The sequence below is a fragment of the Leptodactylus fuscus genome, chromosome 8 (assembly GCF_031893055.1).
Source record: "Leptodactylus fuscus isolate aLepFus1 chromosome 8, aLepFus1.hap2, whole genome shotgun sequence".
Taxonomy (NCBI): Eukaryota; Metazoa; Chordata; class Amphibia; order Anura; family Leptodactylidae; genus Leptodactylus; species Leptodactylus fuscus.
In genome coordinates, this window is record NC_134272.1 from 16,066,567 (window position 1) to 16,086,884 (window position 20,318).

A 20,318-nucleotide genomic window follows, 5' to 3' on the forward strand; every position below is an offset into this window, starting at 1 on the left:
GCCCAGTGAATTGAGTTCAAGCTACTAACGCTAACATACAAAGCCATCCACAACCTGTCCCCTCCATATATCTCTGAACTAATCTCCCGCTACCTGCCCACACGTAACCTCAGATCCTCCAATGACCTCCTACTCCGCTCTGCCCTCATCCGCTCCTCACACAACCGTCTCCAAGATTTCTCTCCCGTGCATCCCCCGTACTCTAGAACTCCTTACCACGACACATAAGACTGACCCCCACAATCACAGGCTTCAAGAAGACCCTGAAGACTCACCTATTCAGGAAGGCCTACACCCCCCAATAACACTATCACCGCACCGCCATCTGTACAGTCTCCCCCTCTCCTTTTGTCTCTACCCCCTTCCCTCATAGATTGTAAGCCCTCACGGGCAGGGCCCTCTACCCCACTGTGCCAGTCGGTTATTGTTAGTATTATATCTACCTGTATATTCTGTGTATTGTGTGTAACTCCCAAATGTAAAGCACCATGGAATGAATAAATAAATTATAAATAAATAATAATAATACCTCCGATGGTTACATCTCCACACCAGGGGGCCATAACTCCAATGGTTACCCTTCCACACCAGGGATCCATACCTCTGATAGTTACCTCTACACAACAGGAGGCCATACCTCCGATGGTTACCCCTCCACACCAGGGGGCCATACCTCCAATGGTTACCCCTCCACACCAGGGGGCCATACCTCCGATGGTTACCCCTCCACACCAGGGGGCCATACCTCCGATGGTTACCCTTCCACACCAGGGGGCCATACCTCCGATGGTTACCCCTCCACACCAGGGGGCCATACCTCCGATGGTTACCCCTCCACACCAGGGGGCCATACCTCCGATGGTTACCCTTACACACCAGGGATCCATACCTCTGATAGTTACCTCTACACAACAGGAGGCCATACCTCCGATGGTTACCCCTCCACACCAGGGGGCCATACCTCCAATGGTTACCTCTCCACACCAGGGGGCCATACCTCCGATGGTTACCCCTCCACACCAGGGGGCCATACCTCCGATGGTTACCCCTCCACACCAGGGGGCCATACCTCCGATGGTTACCCCTCCACACCATGGGGCCATACCTCCGATGGTTACCCCTCCACACCATGGGGCCATACCTCCGATGGTTACCCCTCCACACCAGGGATCCATACCTCCGATGGTTACCCCTCCACACCAGGGGGCCATACCTCCAATGGTTACCCTTCCACACCAGGGATCCATACCTCTTATGGTTACCTCTCCACAACAGGATGCCATACCTCCGATGCTTACCCCTCCACACCAGGGGGCCATACCTCCGGTGATTACCCTTCCACACCAAGGGGCCATACCTCTGATGGTTACTCTTCCACACCAGGGGGCCATACCTCCCATAGTCATGTCTCCACACCAGGGGGCCATATCTCGATGGTTACCCCTGAACTGGGCCTACCACACGTGAGACGGTTGCTCATTACTGGCCAAATTCTAAGTAACTTCAAGGACCTCCCCCCCAAAAAATTAATATATATATTTATTGTAAATAGTGTGAATTATTATGCACAACAATAGCTATAGTGTAGGATTATATTTACACTAAAGGATTAATAAAAAGCATCAGTAAATACTGTAGTATATGTCATATTCAGGGATGAGAGCAGCTGCATTATGTGATGCCATAGTAACATATAATAATAGTAATCCATATACGTATCCAGATACAGACTGTAAAAGTCCCTCAGTCACCGGCTACACATGAAGAAGAAGAAATGCAATAATTCGGTGCAGTATTTGTCAGGTACATTGATCTAGATGTGGTGGAGACTCAGAGGTCAGACTACAACATGGTGGTCAGTATATCACATGAGTATATAACTATACAAAGTATATAACTATACAAATCTGTGTATCCTACAGAGCAAGGTGCACCTGGGCCACCCACATCCCCGCCATGTGCTGAGCCCTCCATGAAGACGTTACAGAGCCCTAAATATGATCTATTATAATATATTCTGCTAGAAGGCTGTGAAAAAACATCTAGATAAGGCCCCACGTAATCTACACAGTCTTATACTGTCCACCATTTTAGGTAATAGATGGAAGATGAAATGGCTACATGAGGTAAGGGCGGACATTTTATAGGCATCAGCATCAGCAGGACAGCATGTATAAAGTGACTGAAGGCTGCCCTATATCGTCGCAGGACTCAGTATAGAGCCCTGATATGGAGGTCACATATAGATTATTAGATGCCATATATAATAACCCCAGCACCGGATTATTAGAAAGGTGGAGCGGTCACATGACCTCCAGGGATTATGGCTAATTATAGATTTTTTTTGATTGAAGTAAATTAGAAGTTAGGCGGGGGGAGGGAGTTTGGTTGGGGGTTAATATTTAGTTTGTCCTGGACAACCCCTTTAACCTCACCACACTGTATATCTGATATCAGGCTGTCCCTCTCACCACAGGGTCGCCATTACATGTGACCTCCTAGCTTCACCATAGAGACCCTCAGTTCCCAGGACTCATGAACAACCTGCATGATACAGCAGTATATATGATATATCAGCCATGTGTGAGGTAAATACATGAGGGGACTCTGTGACTGTATATACACTGAGGTAAGACTGCGCGGTTAATTTACCCAAAAATAAATAGCCCTTCCTTATGTTTATAAAGAATAAGACCAGGAGACCGAATTTACCTTTTTGCATGGGCAGGGACCTGTGTCAGCTCCTCGCTTCAGCCTCATATGTGTCAGCGAGAGAGTCGCACAGCGGCGAAGCGAGGAGCTGACACAGGTCAGCTCCTTGCTTCAGTCGCATATGTGTCAGTGACAGAGGCGCGCAGTGAGCGGCGAGGGAGCGGAGGAGAAGGTAAGTGTAATGTGGAGGTAGAACGTGAAACTGGGGGCAGATGAAGGAGAGGACGGCATGACACTGGGGGCAGAGATGAAGGAGAGGACGGCATGACACTGGGGGCAGAGATGGAGAGGACGGCATGACACTGGGGGCAGAGATGGAGAGGACGGCATGACACAGGGGGGCAGAGATGGAGAGGACGGCATGACACTGGGGGCAGAGATGGAGAGGATGGCATGACACTGGGGGCAGAGATGTGGGGACATGAATCTGGGGGCAGAGATGGAGAGGACATGAATCTGGGGGCAGAGATGGAGAGGACATGAATCTGGGGGCAGAGATGGATGGGACATGAATCTGGGGGCAGAGATGGAGGGGACATGAATCTGGGGGCAGAGATGGAGGGGACATGAATCTGGGGGCAGAGATGGAGGGGACATGAATCTGGGGGCAGAGATGGAGGGGACATGAATCTGGGGACAGAGATGAAGGGACATGAATCTGGGGGCATACATGGAGGGGACATGAATCTGGGGGCAGAGATGGAGGGACATGAATCTGGTGGCATAGATGGAGGGACATGAATCTGGGGGCAGAGATGGGGGGACATGAATCTGGGGGAAGAGATGGGGACATGAATCTGGGGGCAGAGATGGAAGGGGACATGAATCTGGGGGCAGAGATGGAGGGGACATGAATCTGGGGGCAGAGATGGGGGGACATGAAACTGGGGGCAGAGATGGAGGGGACATGAAACTGGGGGCAGAGACAGAGGGGACATGAAACTGGGGGCAGAGACAGAGGGGACATGAATCTGGGGGCAGAGATGGGGGGACATGAAACTGGGGGCAGAGATGGAGGGGACATGAAACTGGGGGCAGAGACAGAGGGGACATGAATCTGGGGGCAGAGATGGAGGGGACATGAATCTGGGGGCAGAGATGGGGGGACATGAAACTGGGGGCAGAGACGGAGGGGACATGAATCTGGGGGCAGAGATGGAAGGGGGACATGAAACTGGGGGCAGGTGAAGGGTGTATTTGAAACTGGGGGAGAGATAGAGGGGGGACATATAATTTACGGGTGACTGTAGGAGGATTATACTGTGTGCGGGCACATGAAAAATTAACGAGTGGGCGGACACTTTGTCAACACAAAAGTGGGTGGGGCTAAATTTGCAGCGCACCGCACATTTTGTCCCTCTTTCGGTTCTTCAAAAGTTGGGAGGTATGTATACACACATATATACTCTTAAAGCTGAGCCAGTCTGTATAAATCTACACAACTACTGTACAAAGAAGAAACTGCAGGAGGTATTGGTTCCCCTATCCCAAAGTCATTGTCCCCCTTTGCTGATGGCTCAGGGGGTGTCTCACTATCCAAGTGCTAGGTTAACCCCAAACACCTGGTCCCCACAAACATAGTTTGCAAACAGCACCGCACCTCTAATGAGGCGACCTGAGGCAATTGCCTCAGGCGGCACTATGCCGGGGGGCGGCATTTTTACTGACCCTAAGCCAGTCCAGGACAAGCTGCGTGCGAACTGTCCTGGACTGACTTAGCATTACGGCAGCCCATCAGGAGAAGAGAGCAGTGAATTGGGACGCAGCGCTGCTTTAATTCTCACCTATTAGCAGCAGCGCTGCTCCAGCGGGCGCCCCTCATCCTTAGCAGAGAGCAGGTCGTCTCCCTGCCTGCTCGCTCTGTTCTATGTAGATGGGGGCCGTGCCAGCGGGGAAGCCGTTCCTCTCAGCCTCAACCAGGAAGGCCATGGAACAGGGTCCCAGGAGGAGATGAAGTCGGCAGGTAGGTGATGGCAAATTGTCCATGCAGGGGACACTTGTACAGGCCCCGGTTTGTGATCCAAGATGGTGGCCGGGCCTACCTTCGAGATAGGCCTCAGGTGAATCTGCTGGGTAGCAGTTGCCGGGGTCCCAGCAAAATGGCCTCAAACTTCCACACTGGGGTTGGGGTAAGCCCCGAAAGGTATGGGCAACAAAGTCTATGTCCGATGTTTTTGAAATCTGGATAAATAGGTATGAAAATCAACCCAATGTATTGAGCAACATCATCATAACAACATATGACATTATACGACAACATTGTGACACCATGAATGACATCATACAATATTAGGCGAAATTAAGACAATTTATTAAGACAGCATTATATAATATATGACATAATAACCTCATTATGTGTAAATTTAAAAAGTATATACGGTGCTTTCTAGTTTCACCAGATATCATCTAGAACAGGGGTGCTCACACTTTTTCAGCATGTGAGCTACTTTATAAACTGACCAAGGCACAAGATCTACTACCTACTTCTTGTTGGCGGGGCCGGGCCTGTGGGCGGGCCCGGGGTGTGTCTGTGGGCGGGGCGGTTGGGACTGTGGGCGGGCGGAGCGTGAGAGCAGGAGACAGCGGTGTTCTGTGGCCTCCCAGGGATCCCCGTTGTCTGCTTGTTCACAGCGCAGGCTGAGAGTTATCTCTGGACACTGGCAGGCTGGGTCTGCGGCAGCCCCGCCTGCCAGTGTCCGGAGATAACTTTCAGCCTGCGCTGTGAACAAGCAGCACCCCGGCCCCCTCCATCCCTAAGAGCGGGGAGTGCGTCATCCCCCGGAGCTGCTGCTGTCCGGCCTGCAAGTGTCCGGAGTGCTTGTTCACAGCGCAGGCTGAGAGTCGACTCTTAGCCTGCACTGTGAACAAGCAGACACCGGTGATCCCTGGCTGCATCCCGCAATCGACCCAGACATCCTTTGCGATCGACCGGTAGATCGCGATCGACGTATTGGGCACCCCTGATCTAGAACAAAGGATGGGGGTGAGGGCAAGACTCTCATCATATGATTTTATGTAAACCAGGCACAATCCGTAGGATATAAAGTGTTCCTAAAGAACAAAATTGTTATCTCAAGCTTGTACTAATTCTGCTTCGGAGACATTTCTTACCCCGCCCCTTTAAAGCAGTACCATTGGTGTATGATTATATGTACTCCACCCTTATTGCAACACAGTACACATAGCCCACATAGCCCTTAGGACATAATCTCTAGTTATGCCCTGATAGTGGACTATTGAGGGTGAAGGGACTCTTGCTTGACACATATTCCACCATCTATAGCTAAACTGGGGCGGATCTTGCTGCAGGAAATTCCTTCCCCAGTTTATAGAACAATCTTTACACACATAATTAAACTGAACATTCTGGGAGTTGTCGTTCTACAGCATCTGAAGGTTGCTGATCCCTGGTTTAAGGGGTATGAACATTTTTGCACCGTTTTATTGATTCGACAATGAATCTAAATAAAAATTGTAGCTGCTTTGCAAATAGTCATCAGCCAGGCTGATAACCCGGATATCTACCGTCTGGGAATGTGCTGCATGACAATCACAGTAAATTACACCCTGTGTGCTGAACTTAATCCCGGAAAGAGTACATTGAGAACACCGGAGGAGGATCAGGTCAGTTCTGTGCTTGTCTTTCTCATATATATCATATTAAAAGATCAAGAGTTACTTGGAGACGGGAGGTGAACGAAGAAAAGTATTATTATTATTAATTATTATTATTATTATTATTATTATTTTTTATTATGCTGTAGATCAGAACAGTTGCTGTCCTTCTGTATAATAATGATGCAATTTTATATCTTTACATGTATTTTTATAGGGTTTTTGTACTTTCTATATTACAGTATATAGATGATGACTTATACCTATGATGAATATTTTCTAACAGATGGGCTGCAGTTCATCTCTTGACCATTTGGGGCGCTGTTTGTTGCTAATTCCTATAATCATCCCTCTTAAACTGTGGTGAAGCTGTATGTATAAGAATATTAATAATAAAAAATCTACCGTAATACTGCCCCCTATGTACAAGAATATAACTACTATAATACTGCTCCTATGTATAAGACTATAGATACTATAATACTAATCCTATGTACAAGAATATAACTATTATAATACTGCCCCCTATGTACAAGAATATAACTACTATAATACTACTCCTATGTACAAGAATATAACTACTATAATACTGCTCCTATGTACAAGAATATAACTACTATAATACTGCTCCTATGTACAAGAATATAACTACTATAATACTACTCCTATGTACAAGAATATAACTACTATAATACTGCTCCTATGTACAAGAATATAACTACTATAATACTGCTCCTATGTACAAGAATATAACTACTATAATACTACTCCTATGTACAAGAATATAACTACTATAATACTGCTCCTATGTACAAGAATATAACTACTATAATACTGCTCCTATGTACAAGAATATAACTACTATAATACTGCTCCTATGTACAAGAATATAACTACTATAATACTGCTCCTATGTACAAGAATATAACTACTATAATACTGCTCCTATGTACAAGAATATAACTACTATAATACTGCTCCTATGTACAAGAATATAACTACTATAATACTGCTCCTATGTACAAGAATATAACTACTATAATACTGCTCCTATGTACAAGAATATAACTACTATAATACTGCTCCTATGTACAAGAATATAACTACTATAATACTGCTCCTATGTACAAGAATATAACTACTATAATACTGCTCCTATGTACAAGAGTATAACTGCTATAATACTGCTCCTGTGTAAAAGAATATAACTACTATAATACTGCCCCCTATGCACAAGAATATAACTACTATAATATTGCTCCTATGTACAAGAATATAACTACTATAATACTACCTCGCATGTACAAGAATATAACTACTATAATACTGCTCCTATGTACAAGAATATAACTACTATAATACTACTCCTATGTACAAGAATATAACTACTATAATACTGCTCCTATGTACAAGAATATAACTACTATAATACTACTCCTATATACAAGAATATAACTACTATAATACTGCCCCCTATATACAAGAATATAACTACTATAACTGCTCCTATGTACAAGAATATAACTACTATAATACTACCTCCTATGTACAAAAATATAACTACTATAATACTACTCCTATGTACAAGAATATAACTACTATAATACTTTATATACTCCTATGTACAAGAATATAACTACTATAATACTACCTCGCATGTACAAGAATATAACTACTATAATACTACTCCTATGTACAAGAATATAACTACTATAATACTGCTCCTATGTACAAGACTATAACTACTATAATACTGCTCCTATGTACAAGAATATAACTACTATAATACTACCTCCTATGTACAAGAATATAACTACTATAATACTGCTCCTATGTACAAGAATATAACTACTATAATACTGCTCCTATGTACAAGAATATAACTACTATAATACTACCTCCTATGTATAAGAATATAACTACTATAATACTGCCCCCTATGTACAAGAATATAACTACTATAATACTGCTCCTATGTACAACAATATAACTACTATAATACTAATAATAATGTCCCAATTTTCACTGCATGTCTGTGGATAGTTATTGGTGGATACTTCCATGTCATTGTGTTAAAGGGGTTGTCCAGGATAATTAGAAAATCAGTCCCTAAACTAAACCCCCCTCTCCCACCTAACTTCTAATCCTATCCTATCCTATCCTACTAATATTATTATAAATATGAAAGTTTGTGTGTTTGTTTCTCAAGCACGCAAAAACGGCTGAATGGATTTGGCAGAAATTTGACACATAGATAGATTGCAACCTTGATCAACGCTACTTTTTATCCCTGTAAATGACATGGCTTCACGACTGTCATGAATTTATGTTCACATACTATATTACACTGCTCTTGTAGCAGCTTATCTCAGGTTCTGATAAAGCCAGGTCTGATTTCTCTCTACGTAAACACTCAGGTAACCCTCAGTCCATTCTGTCCATGCATTTGCATATTATCTGATCTGCTCCAGGCAGTGCTGACACACTGGATGGGAAAACACCTTTAATCCAAATTGGCAGTTTGCTCATTTCAAACCTGCCGGGAAAAAGAAAATCTAATTGTTTGCAAAATTCTAAAACAACGAGAGCTATGAAGGTAGCCAGAAGTCAAAGAGTTCTCCTCATGCGGAGCTGAGGTGGATCATTGACGACAACAACATGCTCATTATATGGCGTCCCCGCAAGCTGCTGAGATGCCAGAACAATCACAGGCACGACGTGAGGGAGGTGGGTAAGTAGATAGATAAGGCTAGTAGTCCACGGGCTAGCTAGGGAAACAGGGAGGGATGTGAGACAGGGGGATCATGGGATTGTAGGCTAGGACAGAGAATGTCAGGAAGTCCCAGAGAAAGCCAGAAATCACTCAAAACACTGCTAAAGGTATTTTGGTGCAATTATTAACCCATTAATAGCACCAAAATACCTTTTTTTTTTTTTTATAAAAATTTTTTTTTTTTTGCCCAGAAAACCCCTTTAATGATACTACTTATTAGCTTTAAATGATTGATGACACTTCATATTCCCATGTTTCCTCGCTGTGCCAAATACATGAGATTACTTCTATTATTCAGATCTTATACTCTAGTCACACCCAATGCTGAATGTCATCTTGCAGAGAAGTTTGTGGTGTTTCCCAGCCTCATAGAGAAGTTGAGAATTGGGATGGAAGGATCACAAGCTTTTATCATGTCACCCAATGTGGGGTGAAGAAAAGCCGCCATGTGTACATCGCAATCTTTATATCCCAGTCACTGATGTGGACAGATTCGGCAGCATGTCATCATAGTCACTGTTCAGTAGTATTTTTGGACACTGTAAGGTGCTATTTTTAGGATCTATTTAGGCATATTACTATAGCCCTGTATCAAGGTATTATTTATGTACTGTATGGTTGTATTATTTAGGCATGGTAATAGTATTTTAATATTGTATGGTATTACTGGGACACTTTGGGGATGATATTATTTGGTATCTGGTGAAAGGTATTTTGGTGAACTATATGGTGGTATTATTTGATACTTTATGGGGTTAATACCTTTGTATATACTGTATAATTTTCATATTTTGCTCTATTCATCCACAGGGGCACTTTGACCTTTTTCCTGATGGCTGTATTGCTATTTAAGAAACCCGTTCTTGCAGCATTATTAGCCGCCATCTTTCTGCTGAGTCTGTTGTGGTCTAGAAATTATTTGCAGGTGAGGAGTATACTGTCAGACAACTACCTGCACACTCTATGAGCTTTCTATACAGCAATGTGACCATAGATCTGACTATTATATTGTTAAGTTCCCCTTTTATGTCTACTATGTTGTATGAACCTGAAGAAGGTCCATACTATAGAGCCGAGGTGGAGACGCTGGTGCTTTGCTGCTAGATGGTAGCAGCCCGGGCTCTCCACATGCTGATTAAAATCAAGCCTTAAAATATGCCCTGATGACACCGTTAGGTAGAAACGCGTAGGGGAGGGCTAGGAGGAGATACGTGGTCACACTATACTGAATATAGTATCTGCAAATGCTAATCCTATCCAGATGAGTTGCTAGGCTAGATAAGAGAACTTGGCCCGGGCTGGACAACTCTGTATCAATTTAGGAAGGGGTTTTAGCAGACAGAGTGGATACAATCTATAGCACAACATGCAATGGCAAAGTAGCACTTCCTAATAGGAATGCTTGGATTGTGCTAATTGTATTAGTGGGCACACAGACGGTGGTTGTTTGGTTAACACTAGGGTTGAGTGATTTGGATCGGAAAAGATCGGATCCCCATCAGCGATTGAGTAAATTTCACGATCGCAATTGGGTTCCAATCCCGCCGAAAAAAAATCGGGAATGGAATTCCGATCCCGATCGCTCAACTTACCTGCACAGAAGTGCTGCTGCTCCCCATTCTTCTCGCTCCTCTTCTTTCTCCTTCACATGCCTTCAGAGCGCCCTGCGCACCCCCGCCTCCCTAGACTAGTGTTAGAAATGCTGGGACAAGGCGGGACTTGTGGCTTAGGAGAGTGTGGGCGGGTACTGGGAGGGGAGACCTGAGTGATGCACTCAAGTCTCCCCGCCCACACTCTCCTAAGCCACAACAATCCCCGCCTACACCCATCGTCTCTAACGCTAGCCTCGGGAGATGGGGCCGCGCACGGTGCTCTGAAGGCATGTCAATGAGAGAGGACCGGACCGCGAAGAACGGAGAGTGGCAGCGGCAGCAGATCTGTGCAGGTAAGAGGACACCAGGGGGGCTAAGTAGTCGGGGGATTTTTTTTTAATCACTACACAGTGTGGAGTCCAAAAATTGAATCAATTTTTGGACTCCATGCTGTATAGTGAATTGGAACGTTTTTAAAATCCGATCTTCGATAATTTAAAAAAATCCCATTGACTTGCATTAGGATCGGAATTGGGATCAGGATCGGGTTCAGATGGAAAATGATCAGAAATCGGATTTTAAAAATGATCCTGAAATTTCAATATCGGCTCTACCCCAGTTAACACCTCCAGATAACTAAATTCGTATTACCTTTCAGTTACAGCAGATTGGGATCTGTTCCATGGCTATACAGCTAGATCCATGTTGTGAATTGAATACACACTAGGCTGACAATAGTGCTTCAGCTTTACATCTAGCACAAGATAACATTGTTCAGTCGGCACAAACAATACAGCAAAACTTTAGATCTAACATAAGATAACATTGTTCAGTCATGGATCTAATATCTGCAGGCAGGGAATGGGGTGACCTGATACCTACATACATTGCACTATCTGCGCTTTCAGTGTGGTATCACAGGTATCCCTCCTAGCTAGATCAGGCAAAGAAGAGCATTGTGGAAATACACATGATGGCCTGTTACATCGATGTAGGAGATAAGTGAATGTATGGACACAAAAGAAGATTTACGTAATAGGATAGTAGTGTCTTGGTTAAAGGGATCATATCATTCAACACAATATTTTTTCTAGGTAACACATTGGAATAGCCTTAAGAAAGACTATTCATCTCCTACCTTTCGTTGTCTTCTTCGCGCCGCCGTTCGCCTACAATCCCGCTTCTTGCTGGTATGCAAATTAGCTATCTCGCAGCACTGGAGGCGGACCCCAGCGCTCAAACAGCACTGGGGGCGTCCCCAATGTTGCAAGAGAACTCTCTCCAGCGCCGCTTCCATCTTCGTCAGGACCGTCCTCTTCAGCCTCTTCTTCCGGCGGTGGCTTGTAACTTCTAGGCCTCGGGCCTTGGGCAGAGCAGACTGCACATGCCCACAGGTCACAAGAAAATGGCTGCTTGCACAGTATTGTAAGTGGCCATTTTCTCCTGGCCTGTGGGCATGCGCAGTCTGCTCTGCCCAAGGCCTAGAAGTTATGAGCCACCACCGGAAGAAGAGGCTGAAGAGAACGCTCCTGACGAGGATGGAGGCGGCGCTGGAGACAAGAACCGGGATTGTAGGCGAATGGCGGTGCGGAGAAGACAACGAAAGGTAGGAGACAAATAGCCTTTCTTAAGGCTATTCCGACGTGGTACCTAGAAAAAATAGTGTGTTAATGATAGGATCCCTTTAAACCAGTCTTTCTCAAAGTGGGCGATAACGCCCCCTTGTGGGCGCTGAAGGCCTATAGGGGGGCAGTAAAGGGCACAGAGAAGATTGGGGGGCGTTGAAGCAGTTTAGGGGGGCAATGGCTAATTTAAAGGGGTTGTCCCGTCACAAGGATCCTATCTATACTGCTTGTTAATGTGGATGTAAGACTTTTCCTAAATACACTGCTTCAGCAAAACTGCTTTGTTTGTCCACTATCTTACTTTATTCACTTCATTCTGGACACTAGCACCTGGCCCCCTGCTCATTGCTGAGGGAGCCACATGATGTAGCTCCCTGCTGTGTGGGGGGAGAGAGGAGGGGGGGCTGAGTGTACGGAGCCAGCCTGTGTCTGCACCACACATACACATCACATACACATCACCTAGCTCCCTGCTGTGAGATAGAGGAGGGGTGTGTGGAATAAGTGCTGCTTTCTTATATAAAGCAGTCTAAATCCTACTGGGCTAAAGGACCTGGTCTCTCAGTTCACTAGGATAAAGCTTTATTAGGCTGTATTCACACTGAGTAACGCTGGCGTTTTTTGTGCTTATTTTTGCACATAGCGCCGCGTTAACGCCGCGTAGCGCTGCGTTAACGCCGCGTATACGCCGCGTTAACGCCGGGCAACGCCACTGCAAAATAGCGCGGTGTTAACGCGGCGCTACGCGGCGTAAACGCGGCGCTATGTGCAAAAATAAGCACAAAAAAAGGCCAGCGTTACTCAGTTTGAATACAGCCTTATATAGAGCACACTGCTAGTGGGCAGAGGAGCCAGGTCCTTTAGGAAACTCCGTACAAGGTAAGTCCAAGTCTACAGGACCTTTTGATGACATCACAGGCCTTTCAGTCATCCCATAGGATCACGCTATGTGGTGGGCGGAGCTACACGCTAATTTGGGGGCGGGGCTAATTGACGCGAGCAAACAGGAAGAAAGAAGATTTTTAGGCAGCTTAGAAGGCAGATCAAGCTTCATGAGGCTACCCCTTTAAAATTGTTTTTTTGCTTTTAACACAAACTTTGCAGATTTGCAAATCGGTTGCAGATTACCGAATGCGGTGACTTACGGCTGTTTTTGAGTAAATTCGAGCCTGATATTAACAAACTTGTTAAAAATCATCAAATTCATCCTTCACATTAGATTAGTTTTAAAATTAAAATTGAAATGTTTGTTTTAATAACATGAACAAAAGTTTTCCTAATATTACAAAATGGTGTTTTACATTACCCTCATCAGAAAGTCTTATTTTCACATGACACACATAATTTAATTATTAACATAATGACTGCGATTGTGATTCTTAAGATGTAGTAAAGTAAAAAAAATTGTGTGTGTGTGTGTGTGTGGGGGGGGGGGGGGCGCTAGAAAATAATTAATTCTCGAAGTGGGCGGTAGACAAAATAAGTTTGAGAACCTCAGCTTTAAACTCTCCGGATTGCTTTGAATGGTATCAGTTGTGTATGCGATCCGAAGAATGAGTTCATGAGAAGTCACCGTATCCATACGCAGTCTTGTGCTAATACATTACACTGCCTACACGTTTTAATGTTTGTGAACTATTTATTTATTATTTCAATAAAAGTTAAGTTTTCGTCTTCACCTAGTCCTTTTGAATTGTTCTGTAAATAGTGAGGACAAACCTATTACCATCCCATTATATATTTATTAGTGAAGAAGGTCCTGCACCTAAATACTAAGGTTTGGTAAGACCTCAGTCCAACTACTTCACCCCTGCTTAAGTATCGGTTCTCATATGGTCTACAAATCTCTAGAAATTTCAAAATACACCGCCATGTATACAGCGCCTGACAACCACAGCCTGGGAGATGTCAGACAACACCTTACCACCAAGTAGTGTATCTCAGGTGACCTTCTCACTGATTGAAGATAAGATGTGAGGACTTAGCAATGTCCATCCCATGTTTTATACGTTATCTAGATTTTCCAAAAATAGCACCACTTACAGTACAGTACAGACCAAAAGTTTGGACACAGCTTTTCATTCAAAGAGTTTTCTGTATTTTCATGACTATGACAATTGTAGATTCACACTGAAGGCATCAAAACTATGAAGTAACACATGTGGAATTATATACTTAACAAACAAGTGTGAGACAACTGAAAATCTGTCTTATATTCTAAGTTCTTCAAAGTAGCCACCTTTTGCTTTGATTCCCGCTTTGCACACTCTTGGCATTCTCTTGATGAGCTTCAAGAGGTCGTCACCGGAAATGGTTTTCACTTCACAGATGTGCCCTGTCAGGTTTATTAAGTGGGATTTCTTGCCTTATAAATGGAGTTGGATACAACTTAAAAGTGAAATGTTGTTGGAATTAAGTTATTAAAGATGTCCTCCGACCATCATAGTGGGGACATCTGTAGTTTTGATCGGTGGTCAATGGACATGACCATATGAGTTGAATTTTCTGTGGTCTGGCCATGGGTTATGAGCTAGGGGCAACGTTCGCATGAGAAGATACCCGGCCACAATAAGGAAATCATGACTTGGATTCGGACATTTCAGAAAGTTCATTAATGGTCATTGGCAGCCGATCCAGGACTCAAACTGTCACTTGAAATCTTTAAATAATGGAATATATTCATGGGAACATCCCTTTAATTATGCCATATTCCGATCCTATAATTATCCTGTGTGATAATGAAGCAATATAAACACAATGTACTCATGCAACCTTCCGAGGTTACACGCATCAACTTGGCCCCAGAAAGTTGATTTACTGCCAACTTTTAACTCTGAACATGTGCCAAATAAATGTTCTAGAATAATACGTAAAATCCAAGCCCAACAAATAGAGAATAGACATCGATAGAAAATCAGCGGAGAACATGGAGGACTATTTTCATCCGTCTCTTTCATTTTTGAGTTGGTGGACCCCACTATAGTCACTGGGGTCTGCCGATGTCCATGTGTAACTACCGTTATAGAGGTCTGGGACCTGAATGACGGAGAGCCTGGCATTAGTGTGAACATGGTGTTAGTGTGTGATCATGGCTATAAATTGGTGGAGGTACGCTGAGGTCCACCTGATGGCATGAGTTTCTAGGAGCCATATATTTACCCAAAACTGAGACTATAGGGGCAAATTGAGCCGATATGCAGTTGGGGTGTTCTCAAGGACCAGGACTGGGCTTCCTTGCAGAGTTGGACATCTGCTCACATCTGTCTATGGGGTAGATGACACTCACTGATACAGTTATCCCTCCCAACTCCTTCATACGCATGCACGATTGGTTCGGCTAAGTGTGTATAGGGCCAGACACCTCTCATGATGACTTACTGTCCTTCAGAAAAAAGGACATCAAATTCAACACGCCTTGTCTTTTTTTTCCATACATTTGAATTGACACCAAGTAATGGAGGAAATATCTTTTTGGGAATGTTCTTTGAATGAAAGATTGTTCATGGTTGAAAAAGCATTCCATAAGAATGAAAGATCTTTTGTATGACTGTTCCACGAAACTCTCGAACATGACTGGCTTGTTTCCAGCTAATTGCTTGTTATTCATTTTATCCGAGTTATTGAGTCAACATTGGTAATGGTTGCTTCATCAACTTTAACCTCCTTTGAGGTTAGTCAATGTTATATTAGATAATTATACTAGGCAAGGTGACTTCTCTAGTAGTTACAGTTTCCCTTCTAGTCCACAGAGATATTAATGCCAAGAGGTGAATATTTGCCTAAAATTGTCTACAGAAGATATTGCATGACATTCAACTTCACTGGTAGCTTTTAGTACTAAGCCAACCCTACATTAGGTGATGATCATAAACACAGGGCATGGTGGCATCTTTGGGGGCTTACAGCATCATCATCCAGTTGGGTCTTGTGGCCACCTACGTTCATTCTCGATGTCCCTCACACAGTGAGCAATGGGCCAACAGTCCACAATAACCTGTAAGAACAAAATGTAGATACTGTTTTCAGTCTTACAACGTCCACTTCTTTCATATTTGCAGGTTTCTCTTAGACACTTCACTGGAGACTCTCTTGCTTCTATGGAAATTGCTGACTACGGAAATGTCAGCATCCAGCAAACACAGCCAAGAGGAACCGACCTTCAATCTGAAATAAATGCAGTCTTTGACAAAATCCAGAAACTCATTCCAAATGTGCAATTCACTGATTTTAAAAGAAGTTCAAGTGGAAAAAACAGTAAGGTCTTTATAATCAACAAAAGGAAACAATACTGTCTCGGAGAAGACCTTGTAGTACTGGTTGAGATGTACGATCACCTGGGCAACAGGAAGACGTATGGAGGAGACTTCATAAGATCACGACTCTTTTCTCAAAAGCTTGGAGCGTCTGTGTCTGGTAGGGTGGAAGACTTTCACAATGGATCCTACCATATTCACTTTCCATTACGATGGGCTGATGATGGTGGAGCCAAAGTTTCCATTAGGCTATGGCATCCCAGTGAAGGGATTGCGGCTCTCTGGAGAGCACGACATGCTAGTCCAGGGATTTTTGGTTTCGAAGGAAAGTATGAATATCTAGGCAAAGAAGCTACCACTACATGTGGCTTTCGGCTTGACACAAAAGAAGAGGTTTGTGAGTACAAGGACGAGTTCTACGAAGAGGTCTTCTACTGTATTAAACAAAAGGACTTTCACTGTGAATCTTTAACTTATATGAGAGCGGTGAAGCTTGACGTGTCCTATCTTACAGCGGGGGAGAGATCACTAATTGACGGGTATGAGTTAAAAATACCTTTGGCCAACTGTGCCCATTAAATGTCCATCACAAGTGTGAGATATCATCCCAAATGGCAAGCAGCAGAGGTCAGGTCCAGTCCCTTAGACATGAGGTCTTTACTTAAGGTCGTGATATTGTATATTGGATCATTTATTGTACTATATATGTTCTGATTATCGGCCATTCCGTCTATAGGATAACATTCTCATCCTGCACTTCAAAGGGGAAAGGCCTGGGACATACATAGTAGAGGGAAGGCTACAGAACATTAAGACCCTATCTTGATACATTGAAAGGATGACCTGGTTCATGTCATTAGTTGTAGAGGAAGAGCATGATTGTGTAGTTGTCATTGTCTCCAACCTGTTGCTCCTCAACTCTTTGGGAGATCACCACTTTCTTGCCTTGCCGATGAAGACAGAGACCCTATACAGACTCCACAGTCTCACACCAGACTTACATCCAAAAAACAAAGCAATACAATAAACATAATACGATAGTCTTTAGAATGTTTTTTTAACACTTTTGTCCATATAATTTGCATCTTAAATTTTTTAAGGTCCAATGTTGGCGTGGAAATGGCCCAAGGTTTGGAGAGTATAGTGGTTACTGATTGTAAAAGTAAGTATCTACATGACTTCTTTCCATCCATTAAAGTCAATCAGTCTTCACCCTTCATAGGCCCACGTGGTTCCTACTTCATCCCACTACAATATTTCTGATTTTGCAGCATCTTGAGACGATATGTGCCACAATAACTGTTTTATGTATTTTCTGTTCAGATCATCCACCAACTTCAGACAGAAAATGTCAGACAGGGATGAGCTCTCCCATCCCCAGTGGATACTTCTACAATAACACCTGGCACCCCATGTATTGTAACATGGCAGTCTATAAAACAGGGGACGACTACATCAATTGTCTGCAGGGGAAGAACCTGTACTTCATCGGAGATTCCACGTTACGTCAGTACATGATAGAGTTCGTAGAGAATATGAAGAGTACGTGATACCTATGTCTTTCCTAATGTTAGCCAGTGTGGGTCAATCTCAAAAAAGTCAGAACCATCCTCTTGACCGACAACCACTCTCCTATATTATGATGATCATCACTATCAAGAGCATGGTGGATCACTGCTTACTGGAACCCACTGGCAACCAATGAGCACTTCTTTTGGTTACCAGCAGGATAACCCTACTGGCATCCACTGAGTGATTTTTTCCATGGCAGTGGGGCACCTCCAATTTACTGACATAGACTCCACCGGGAGGTTATTATTTATCCCTTTATTGCTCCAGATCATCAGGGATTTTATTGCTAATCCATTTACTTGTCTAGACCACTAAGGATGTATTTATTAGCCACATTACTTCCCTATCATGTTTCACTAATGTAGACCACCAGGGATGCCATCATTTTTTTATTTAACTTTTTGGTATCTAGCTCAGTTGGGAACTCTGCCTTAGCCCATCTAGACCTCGACTGTGACTTTAACTATCTCCAAAGTTCCATTAAAACAAAAAAATGTAACAATCCTGACATTTTAATGAGTGCATGTGCGTAAAATTTTATAAAATTTCATCACATTTTGTTCTCTTTCCTCTTCCAGTACTGAAATATTTCCGTTTCCAGCGACAAGGATGGCATTTATGGGAGAAGACACTACTGGCTTTGAACATGGATAAGGGCATTTATGTCTCCCTCAAAAGGCACGGCTTCCCACTAGAGGGCTACATGTTCTATTACTTCAAGGACGACATGTACGCCAGTCGTCAGATCGACCAATGTGATGGAGGGAAGGACAAAATCCTTGTTATCACCATTGGACATCACTTTAGACAGTTTCCAATAAAACTCTTAATCAGGCGAGCCATCAACATCCGCAGAGCTGTGGAACGACTATTTCTAAGGAGTCCGGAGACCAAGGTCATCATCAAGACGGAGAACACCAGAGAAGTCATTTCTCCTCAAGAGAAAAGGAGTGACTTCCATGGCCATACCCATTATCTAGTTCTTAGGGAAGTCTTCCAAGGCACCAACGTGGGCTTTGTGGATGCCTGGGACATGACGTTGGCCTCCTCTACAGAGGCACTTCATCCTGAAGGATACACGTTGAGCAATATCATGAGCATGACGTTTACCTTCGCTTGCTAATAAATTTAATTACAACAACATTTTTTGAAGAAATCAGGGTGGGCCGAGGGAATGGCGGCACCAAAGTGGTCCAAAGGTAAGAAGACACCAAATGAATGGAAAATGGTGGTTGGAAATGCTTCGAAATCCTGTGTGTGGCCTGTTCCTAAGGGGAAGGAGGCAAATCTGTTTGGGCTGGTATCCAATATGGCAACCAAGATGAGTTTCACAAATGGGAGGGGTCCTTACATACACATACAGAATTCCAGCACCATATCAGGCATAGGATGGCTTTCCTAACAAGTGACTCCATTTATTCCGGTGTCTTCATACCTATGGAAATAATATGCAGAAAGTTCATGTTTAATCCTCTAGTAATCTAGAAAACTATATTTTAATGGATACGTAAGGAAGGAAAGCAAAAACCCACAAAATACAATAAGACAATATAATGATGGAAATGGTGAATGGGTAAGGCGTAATGTCCAAGGGTGAAGACAAGGATATACTGACAGATAAATAATACTGACAGATACAATCCACTTATATCCACTTATATCTGTATCTCTCTATATTATAAAAATGAATTCTTGTCCGTCTGTCTGTCCGTCTGTCTATCTGTCTGTTCTCTAATGCGAACCAAACGACTGGACCGATCTTCACCAAATTTGGTACAGAGATACTTCAGATATCCGGGAAGGTTTAAGATGAGACTCCAACTCGCTCGGACGTACCGTTGCTGAGATACAGCATTCCAAACACAGTGCCCCCCCCCCCCCCCTTAGCCAATACAAACCTGCAAGACTTTCACTCATATTCCAACTGCAATACACACAGTCACTCCACATGCACAATACAACACTGATATCCAAACTGAGATACACGCATCAGAGGATTAGATACACAGATCAGCACACAGTATCACACGCCAGAGGATTAGATACACGGGTCTGCACACAGTCCCACACACCAGAGCATTAAATATGCACTTCTGCACACAGTTCCACATGCCGAAGGATTAGATACAGGCGTCTACACACAGTTCCACACTCCAGAGGATTAGATACGCGCGTC

General features: G+C 43.7%; 1 protein-coding gene across 1 annotated transcript; it reads left to right on the forward strand.

The window, feature by feature from the left end:
• The first annotated feature begins 1,218 nt into the window (after window positions 1-1,218).
• Window positions 1,219-19,274, forward strand: LOC142216733 (NXPE family member 1-like). Its single transcript, XM_075284766.1, has 7 exons — window positions 1,219-1,463; window positions 9,399-9,530; window positions 9,911-10,025; window positions 16,376-17,109; window positions 17,671-17,732; window positions 17,894-18,112; window positions 18,721-19,274. Exons 1-7 carry the CDS (start codon window positions 1,219-1,221, stop codon window positions 19,263-19,265), a joined length of 2,052 nt encoding a protein of 683 aa, XP_075140867.1. The 3' UTR covers window positions 19,266-19,274.
• The last annotated feature ends 1,044 nt before the right edge of the window (window positions 19,275-20,318 follow it).